At 41.2% G+C, this 10,496-nt stretch overlaps 1 protein-coding gene across 1 annotated transcript in view; it reads right to left on the bottom strand.

Moving 5' to 3' along the window:
• Positions 1-5,117: 5,117 nt before the first annotated feature.
• The window catches only part of LOC111953742 (signal transducer and activator of transcription 1), a 5,661-nt gene continuing 282 nt past the window's right edge, over positions 5,118-10,496 (bottom strand). Inside the window, exons 2-8 of the mRNA XM_023973205.2 lie at positions 10,390-10,481; positions 7,203-7,342; positions 6,922-7,110; positions 6,402-6,477; positions 6,134-6,254; positions 5,946-5,984; positions 5,118-5,587 (exon numbers count right to left, since the gene is read on the bottom strand). Of these exons, the coding sequence (XP_023828973.2) occupies positions 5,552-5,587; positions 5,946-5,984; positions 6,134-6,254; positions 6,402-6,477; positions 6,922-7,110; positions 7,203-7,342; positions 10,390-10,481 (693 nt within the window). The 3' untranslated portion in view covers positions 5,118-5,551. The remainder of the gene's footprint in view (positions 5,588-5,945; positions 5,985-6,133; positions 6,255-6,401; positions 6,478-6,921; positions 7,111-7,202; positions 7,343-10,389; positions 10,482-10,496) is intronic.

Genomic DNA, 10,496 nt, shown 5'->3' with positions numbered 1-10,496 from the left:
TGGTACTCCTTTGCTTTATTAGGAATTCAAGAAATACTTGCGTCATGTACTGTATAGCAGCAGCCTACACCAAGCCAAGATATCACAGTCAAAGGTGTTCTAAATCACATTAAATGGAATAGTACCACAATGTTTCTTCTTCTCTCTTCCATGTGAAGCTATGCTGATAGAGTAGTATTATTTGCTTCTGAATGACAAAGTGATGCAAGGTGTGTTTCGGGACATGAACCCCGTCCATACCTCCAACTGTGTTGTACAATAACCAGGATGACATGACGGGAATAAAAGGGTGTAGTCTATCCAGTTTGTTTAAGTAGACAAGGGACAGAATCGAGGGACAGAATCGAGAGCTGCTTACGTACCAGTTACAGGCGTGTACACTCTTCATTTAATCTGGGTTCTATGTTCAAAATGTAAAATATATGCACTATTTATTTTAGCTTTCTGGCACATATTCAGTATTTGCATATCTCAAATGAGTATTCATTATTCTTTTGATTACATGTAATGTCTTGGAATACCTTCAGATTTTGAACAAGGAACTTTTGGGCAGGTCAATCTGTTTTATAGCCTTATATTAATATGATAAAACAGTGATTAAAAAAAACGTAATCCTTTGTTGCAATTTTCTTATCAAAGTAACATATTTAATCGCTGGAAATGTTTGACAGCAGCTCAGGTAAAATACCCTCATTGTTTTGTCTGCTCGACATATAACATTTRATGAACATATTTTGCCTAGCCGTGTTTTATTGATAATTTTCTTTTTGACTGCATGTCTCTTCTAAGGGGTCGTCACCCCTCAGGGTATGACTTAGATCAGCAGAAACAGTCTCATGGTGGCCCAGGGGGACCGGGGGGCTGTCCTCCTGGGGATAAGGACCACCACTCTGGGGGGAAGAGACCATGGTCCTCCAGAGGGTTGCTACCCCCCCAGACCGCAGTGGCAGTGGTGACCATGGAGGCAGACACAGCCCTGGTGGCAGACACAGCCCTGGTGGCAGAGGTGGTGATCACCACGGTTGCCATGGTGGTCATCGCGGTTGCCATGGAGATCGTGGCGGTAAACACGGTAACCCTGGTCGTAGAGACCATCACGGTCATGGTAGTGGTAGGGAAAAGTGATAGCGATGGTGGTCATGGTCACGGTTGTTGAGGAGGCCATGGGCGTTGCCACAAGAGGCACCGAAGAGTAATATAGTAAAACACTTTATAAGTGAAATGATTTTCTGAATTACCTTGACCCAATAACACTATACATCATCCATGTACCCATTGTATGAACTTGCTTTCAATTGTATTTGAATAATCTTCAAAACTAATAATAAACCATTGAAGCAAACTGTTTGGAAAATGTAGTTTTCCTTTGAAGATTTACAAAAATTATGGTAACAACACAAGGAACTTTATCTTATTGTTAGAAATATTGTGTGCTACCCTTATTTACTCAGTAGCCATGGAGCTAACACTGACATAACCCACGGTCCAAAATATGCTTGAAAATATGAAGAGTGGTACTCAGTGATGTGTTGTGTTGGATTTGCCCCAAACATAACACCTTGTATTCAGGTCATAAAGTTAATTAAATTTATTTGCCATATTTTAWGCATGTTTTAGYATATTTTTTATTCTGTACGGGCTTCCTTCTTTTGACTGTCGTTTAGATTAGTATAGTGAAGTAACTACAATGTTGTTGATCCATCCTCAGTTTTCCTATGACAGCCATTAAACTCTGTTTTAAAATCACCATTGGCCTCATGATGAAATCCCTAAGCGGTTTCCTTCCTTTGTAAACATTTCTAAAAACACAATTTCACTTTGACATTATGGAGTATTGCATGTAAACCAGTGACACAAAATCTCAATTTAATACATTTTATATTCAGGCTGTAACACAACATGTGGAAAAACTAAACTATAGTTAAGTGCTATATGTTTATACACATTATCGCCAAATTATTGTTTCCACTTAGTGTACTATAGAATGTATATTTCTACTGTAATTATATATCTTTCAAATTGACTCTATACAACAAAAAGTCAACAGTGCATTTGGAAGGTATTCAGACCCTTTGACTTTTTCCCACATTTTGTTATGTTAGTTTTATTCTAAAACTGATTTTCTGTTGGATTGAATTCCATTCAAAAGCTGGGTTCATGCTGGCCTGGCTGACACACAATATGACTCCTGCTGAGACTACGCCACCCATTATGGATGTATCCTGTATTCATCCACTGGCATCAAAGCAGGTTTTATTACTTCAGATATTCAGTTATAACCTATTCACAGCATTTTGAATGAGGTTTCTGGACAGGGTCGTGCTTTAGGGGTAGGGGCACTTGGTACCTCAGAGAATGTGTGATTTCTGTTTGATCCATTGATGATCTAGCCATGTTCTTTGAGTTTTACTCTTTCAAGCATCCCTTTTGTTCTGACCCATTCAACATTCAGATAAGCCGGTTCTTACAAATGCTGTCTGAATCAGTGTCTGAGATCAACAGCACAATACAGCACTACTGAATAGGAGCCTTCTACACTAATAACGACATCCATGTTTGTATCCCTGTAACAGAAGTGTCAATGTCCTTTGAGAGMGGCTCCTCGGTGACCCTTACCTTCCAGATGCCTTTTCCAGTCATGCACAACAGAGACAGAGGTAGCCAGTCATCTAGCAGTCAGCCAATCCATAGCCAGTCCTCAGCCATCTATGCCCACAACGGCGAGTCCAGAGAAAACATTGCCTTGAGCTATCTGACGACCCACACCCCTGCCATGTTACTCTGTGTCAGCACCTACCATCAACAGTACTTGGCTATCATCCTCGCTAACAATGGTAGCTATCTTTTTCTATCTCCATCCATTATTCTCTCTGTCTTCATCTCTTAACAACATTGTAAGATTAGAAGCTTTTTCTGACTTTCAGACTTTCTTAACTTTTGTAGGGAGTCTGCAGATCTGGTACCGTCTGAACGGTTTGAGGAAAATGAATGAATATGATATTGCTCGTAAATAACTAATCTCAAGTGTTAGTGTTGCTTTCAATGAATTTGACTGAGTTTGTATCCCCAGTCCCTGCTGCACAATAAGCATTGTGTGTTTGTTGTTCATCTGTATAGGTGCAGGTGAACATCAACATTAGCTAATTATTTTGAATGTACCACAGGTGTATACTGATGTCATCAGTTTGTTTGTTTTCATTCTCAAGTATATCCACTTCAGCTGACTGTTGCAGGCAAAGGAGATATACGTTACCAGTCAAGTTAGCCATTGTAGAATAATAGTGAAGATTTCAAAGCTATGAAATAACACATATGGAATCATGTAGTAACCAAAAAAGTGTTAAACAAATCCAAATCTATTTAGTATTTTAAATTCTTCAAAGTAGCCACCCTGTGCCTTGATAACAGSTTTGCACTCTTGACATTCTCTCAACCAGCTTCACCTGGAATGCTTTTCCACCAGTCTTGAAGGAGTTCCCACATATGTGAGCACTTGTTGGCTGCTTTTCCTTTACTCTGAGGTCCAACTTATCCCAAACCATCTCAATTGTGTTGAGGGAGGGTCATTGTGGAGGCCAGGTCATCTGATGCAGCACTTCATCACTCTTCTTCTTGGTCAAATAGCCTTTACACAGGCTGAGGTGTGTTGGGCCATTATCCAGTTGAAAAACAAATGATAGTCCCACTAAGCGCAAACCAGATGGGATGGCGTATCGCTGCAGAATGCTGTGGTAGCCATGCTGGTTAAGTGTGCCTTGAATTCTAAATACATCACTGACAGTGTCACCAGCAAAGCACCCCCACACCATCACACCTCCTCCTCCATGCTTCACGGTGGGAACCACACATGCGAAGACCATCCGTTGACCTACTCTGCATCTCACAAAGACATGGTGGTTGGAACCAAAAATATCACATTTGGACTCAACAGACCAAAGGACAGATTTCCACAGGTCTAATGTCCATTGCTTGTGTTTCTTGGCCCAAGCAAGTCTCTTTTTCTTATTMGTGTCCTTTTGTAGTGGTTTCTTTGCAGCAATTCGACCATGAAGGCCTGAATCACGCAGTCTCCTCTGAACAGTTGATGTTGAGATGTGTCTGCTACTTGAACTCATTGAAGCATTTATTTGGGCTGTAATTTGAGGCTGGTAACTCTAAAAGAACTTGTCCTCTGCAGCAGAGGTAACTCTGGGACTTCCATTCCTGTGGCGGTCCTCATGAGAGCCAGTTACATCATAGAGCTTGATGGTTTTTGCGACTGCACTTGAAGAAACTTTCAAAGTTCTTGAAAATTTCTGAATTGACTGACCTTCATGTCTTAAAGTAATGATGGACGGTCGTTTCTCAAATCAAATCAAATTAGTTGTATTAGTCACATGCACCGAATACTACAGGTGTAGACCTTACATTGAAATGCTTACTTACGAGCCCCGAACCAACAATGCAGTTAAAAAAATACGGATAAGAATAAGAAATAAAAGTAATAAGTAATTAAAGAGCAGCAGTAAAATAACAATAGCGAGACTATATACAGGGGTGTACCGGTACAGAGTTAACGTGCGGGGGCACCGGTTAGTTGAGGTAATATGTACATGTAGGTAATATGTACATGTTGGTAGGTAATATGTACATGTAGGTAGAGTTAGAGTTCTCTTTGCTTATTTGAGCTTTTCTTGACATAATATGGACTTGGTCTTTTACCAGATAGGGCTACCTTCTGTATACCACCCCTACCTTTTCACACAACTGATTGGCTCAAAAGCATTAAGGAAAGTAATTCCACAAATGAACTTTTAACAAGGTACACCTGTTAATTGAAATGCATTCCAGGTGACTACCTCATGAAGCTGGTTGAGAGAATGCCAAGAGTGTGCAAAGCTGTCCTCAAGGCYAAGGGTGTTTACTTTGAAGAATCTCAAATTTAAAATAMATTTTGATTTGTTAKACACTTTTTTGGTTACCTCATAATTCCATGTGTGTTATTTCACTATTTCACTTTACTATTATTCTACAATGTAGAAAATAGTAAAAAATAAAGAAAAACCCTGGAATGAGTAGGTATGTCCAATCTTTTTGACTGGTACTGTATTTATTTCAATGATCAAACAATAAAGATATCATTTTAAAGATGGATGGTACCTCCCTTTATTCATTTTTTGGGGTCATTTAGTAGACGCTCTTATCCAGAGTGACTTACAGTAGTGAGTGCATACATTTCCACACTTTTAACTGGTCCCCCTTGAGAATCGATCCCACAACCCTGGCGTCGCAAGTTAACCCCACGGGACTGTATATGGTTGAATATTGGCATGGAAAGACATAGGAGTCCCTATTCATTCATTATACAAATGTTACAGTAGTTAGCTAAGTCTTTTATGTTCATGCACATTACCACCAAATTATTAATTGTGTAATACATATAATAATATATAAGTGTAAAATGTATTTGTTCTGGAACGTGACTACTGAAGTTCAAGGAGAGTAAAGGACGGAAATGGGCTTCAGTATAAAACTAGACAACTAAAAGATCAGGTTCCACCTGTCTGTTGGCTCAGTTGCAGTCCAAGTCAGGTGTGTTCTGAAACATCTACAGAGGGATGGATAAAATGTCAACATGAGCAAAGTGTCTTTATGGATGCAAAACTAACATTGGTCAGAGGGACAAAATAAATGGCATCATGATGGCATTGAATATGCAACACGCACATTCATTCCAATCAAGAGATTGAAGCATTTTTAGAGGACGTTGCGTACTGGTTAGGAAATGGAGCAGACTACAGACAATCATGCATACGTGAGCCTCATGCTGAAAACACAAAACAAGTGTACTGCAGGTTACTACAGTAGGTACTAGTGATTATTTGGCACTATTGAAACATCGCCCACAGCCTATTATTACTAGCAAAGACATGCTTATTCGGAGAAAACGGTACCGTTCACAATACCTGAAAGTCTTCAGCTAAAAACTCTCCGAGATCAGACGCCTGAGGCGAGTAGTATGATAAAGAACAACAATGGACGAGAAATGCAAGGGACATATACGCAAATTAATGCATTGTTCAATTCTTAGGGTTTGGCATCAGACTGCAATTGAATTGAATTGAATAAACACCAGAGGGGAAGTTTAACTCACCACAGCATCAATCTCCTTTGGACCAGTCCAACACTGGAACACTGGTGCAACGCTCCTCTTCAGCTCACCGAACACGTCTGGCGACATGGGCATCATGTTGTCTTGCAGTCTAGATGGGTGACTAAAACCCATTGTGAAAATAACAGTTAAATCGGATTATAAAATCATACTCAAACCAGACTATTGCAAATACAAATAAAGTATTTTATAGCATCTTCACCTTTCACGAAATGAATATGGAGTATTAAGAAGGATACTCTAGACTTACACTTCTGACACCGATATGAGTTCTGTCTTCATGTATCCTGTGCTGCTGGAACTCTCCACATCCATAGGCTCCGATGCTGAAAGATGAAAAACGGTGGACCAGCGATATAAGACCACTTGTCCCAGATCTGTCTGTGATCTATAGCCAACTCCTATGGTCGTTCAATGCTATACAGAGAAAATTGATTGATCGAGAGGTTGGTTATAAAACACGACCCCGATGTTCTACCAAACAGACATCCGGGTCCTTACAGGGGCTTTGTGTACATCAAAAATAACACTATTGCTACCAAGGTGAATGATTGAGGAGCAAACTGAAGAGAGAAGAATTTTCAGCCACTCTTTGTGGGACAATGGAAGTAGATTTCAGTYATGCTTCTTTATTCTGGGACCACCCATACGTAAAATGTATACACGCATGACTAAGTCGCTTTGGATAAAAAGTGTCTGCTAAATGGCATATATTATTTATTATAATATTCACAGAGGATTGAAAAACAAAGAGGTCACTGGCTGCTTACCCTCGGAGGCCCTAGCGTAGTACTTTCCGAAGGACTTGTCTTTGGGGATGTCTGGGTAGAGGAAGCGGAGTGGGTTCTCTGGGATGTTCTCAGCTGCCATCACCTTGTAGGTGCGGATGATGTCAGGCAGAGAGACAGCAGACAGCTCCTTCTTGGTGTAGGGCTCCACTGCATGGAATACAGGCTTATCTGCGAAACACACACATCGAAATATATCAACCTTTTAATTGTAATTGGCTAAAGGGGCGCTGTGTGTGTGGTGTGTGTTTTCACAGACTCACCGTATTGGTCGTGTTCCACCCAAGTGAATGTGATGGCTCCGTCTCTGCTACTCTCACTGAAGCGTAGCAAGAACGTGCCTGGACACTTCCCAGTCAGCAGGGCCTTCTCCCTCTCCTTACTCACAAAGCCCAGGATGCAACTGTGTGGGTGAGAAAAAGAAAATAAACAACATTTCTTAACCTCTATGTTTATTTGACAGGGGAAATTCACATTGTTCAACAATTCTGTAAATGTACAGTGCATTTGGAAAGTGTTCAGACCCCTTGACTTTTCCACACTTTGTTACGTTAAAACTTAATTCTAAAAGGGATTCAATAGTTTTTTCACTCATCAGTCTATCAGCGTTACTTGCCTCGAAGCAAGCATATAAGTTATTTAGCTAGTCTGGTAGGCTCGTGTCACTGGGCAGCTCTCGGCTGTGCTTCCCTTTGTAGTCTGTAATAATTTGCAAGCCCTGCCACATCCGACGAGCATCGGAGCCGGTGTAGTACGATTGGATCTTAGTTCTGTATTGACACTTCGCCTGTTTGATGGTTCGTTGGAGGGCATAGCGGGATATCTTATAAGCTTCCGGGTTAGAGTCCCGCTCCTTGAAAGTGGCAGCTCTACCCTTCAGCTTAGTACGGATGTTGCCTGTAATCCATGGCTTCTGGTTGGGGTATGTACATACAGTTAATGTGGGGACTACGTCATCAATGCACGTATTGATGAAGCCAGTGACTGATGTGGTGTACTCCTCAATGCCATCGGAAGAATCCCGGAACATATTCCAGTCTGTGTAAACAAAACAGTCCTGTATTTTAGCATCTGCTTCATCTGACCACTTTTTTAATTGACCGAGTCACTGGTGCTTCCTGCTTTCATTTTTGCTTGTAAGCAGGAATCAGGATATAATTATCGTCACATTTGCCAAATGGAGGGCGAGGGAGAGCTTTGTACGCATCTGTGTGTGAAGTAAAGGTGGTCTAAAGTTCTTTTCCCCTCTGGTTGCACATTTAACATGGTGGAAGAAATGAGGTAAAACTGATTTAAGTTTCCCTACATTAAAGTCCCCGGCTACTAGGAGCACCGCCTCTGGATGAGCATTTTCCTGTTTGCTTATGGCGGTACACAGCTCATTGCGTCGGTCTGTGGTGGTATGTAGACAGCTACAAAAAATACAAATAAACTCTCTAGGTAGATAATGTGGTCTACAGCTTATCATGAGATACTCTACCTCAGGCGAGGAAAACCTTGAGACTTCTTTAGATACCGTGCACCAGCTGTTGTTTACAAATATACATAGACCACCACCCCTTGTCTTACCAGATGCTGCTGTTCTATCCTGCCGATAGAGTGTATAACCCGCGAGCTGTATGTTATTAATGTCGTCATTCAACCACGACACGGTGAAACATAAGATATTACAGTTTATAATGTCCCATTGGTAGAATATACGTGCTTTTATTTCGTCCCATTTATTTTCCAAAGATTGCCATCCGTACTGTTAGCCAACGTACAAAGGCAGATTAGCCACTCGTTGCCTGATCCTCACAAGGCACCCGATCTCCTTCCGCGAAATCTCTGTCTCTTTCTCCTGCAAATTACGGGGATGAGGGCCTGTTCGGGTGTTTGGAGTAAATCCTTCTCATCCAACTCATGAATGAAAAATGATTAGTCCAATTCAAGGTAAGTAATCGCTGTTCTGATTTCCAGAAGCTCTTTTCGGTCATAAGAGACGGTAGCAGCAACATTAGGTAGCATTGTTTTTTATAAACAATGTGAAAAAAACTAACAAAATGGCACGGATGGTTAAGATCCAATAAAACGGCAGCCATCCTCTCCGGCGCCATCTTGTTTCTCATGGTCTGCGAGTCCTTTAGCTGCCTTTTGGCAAACTCCAAGCAGACTGTCATGTGCCTTCTACTGAAGAGTGGCTTCCACCTGGCCACTCTACCATTAAGGCTTGATTGGTGGAGTGCTGCAGAGATAGTTGTCCTTCTGGAAGGTTCTCCCATCTCCACAGAGGAACTCTGGAGCTCTGTCAATGTGACCATCGGGTTCTTGGTCACCTCCCTGACGAAGGCCCTTCTCCCCCGATTACTCAGTTTGGCCGGGCGGCCAGCTCTTGAAAGAGTCTTGGTGGTTCCAAACTTCTTCCATTTAAGAATGATGGAGGCCAATGTGTTCTTGGGGACCTTCAATCCTGCAGATATTTTTTGGTACTCTTCCCCCAGATCTGTACCTCAACACAATCCTGTCTAGGAGTTTTACGGACAATTCCTTCGACCTCTTGGCTTGGTTTTTGCTCTGACATGCACTGTCAACTGTGGGACCTTTCCAAATCATGTCCAATCAATTGAATTTACCACAGGTGGACTCCAATCAAGTTGTAGCAACATCTGAAGGATGATCAACGGAAACAGGATGCACCTGAGCTCAATTTCGAGTCTCATAGCAAAGGGTCTGAATACTTATATAAAGAAGGTATCTGTTTTTATTTTTAATACATTTCTAAAAACCTGTTGTTTTCGCTTGGTCATTATGGGGAACTGTGATTGATTAGGATTTTTTTTTATTGAATCCATTTTAGAACAAGACTGTAAACGTAACAAAATGTGGAAAAGGGGAAGGGGCCTGAATACTTTCCAAATGCACTGTACCTGATTCAGCCATGTGTGGTCCCTGGTAGTCCAATAGAGCTAGCAAGAGGAACGCTCAACTCAGTTCTCTTATATCGAGGCGGAGTTGAGTTTTTATAACTGATTGCGAGATTTGCTAGCAACAACATTGAGTCACCATCAGTTGATTCTCGTAAAAATGTAAATTCTGAAAACGCTTACCTGTACCTATGTTTGTCCTATACAACTGCGTTCCTTCAGCGGTGTGCTGAAATTCATACTTTTAATACAAACTTTTATCGAATACAAACAGACTTTTAATTTTTTTACAAGAATTGACTGATGGTGACTCAATGTTGTTGCTACCAAATTCCTCAACCAGTTATCAAAACAACTCTGCCTCGATATAAGATAACCGAATTGAGCGTTTCTCAGCTAATTAGAGCTTAACAGTGTAGTTGTTTGCTTTTGTGCTGAGAAATTGCAGCTCCAACAGTATGACGTCTGTTGTGGCAAGCTATAGACACCATTCTGCTAACTCTGAGATAATGATCATGTTCAACCGACTGATAAAGAACTAACTCACCCATCGTTCCACAGGGACAGCAGATGTCTCTTGATGAGGTCCAGGATAGCTTCGATCCACAGCCAGAAGGGAAAGCTCTTCTCACTGAGACTCTACAGTAGACAATG

Source organism: Salvelinus sp. IW2-2015, linkage group LG27 (genome assembly GCF_002910315.2).
Source record: "Salvelinus sp. IW2-2015 linkage group LG27, ASM291031v2, whole genome shotgun sequence".
Taxonomy (NCBI): domain Eukaryota; kingdom Metazoa; phylum Chordata; class Actinopteri; order Salmoniformes; family Salmonidae; genus Salvelinus; species Salvelinus sp. IW2-2015.
Note: the sequence above shows the minus strand (reverse complement) of the source record. Positions and strands in the feature narration are given on the sequence as shown.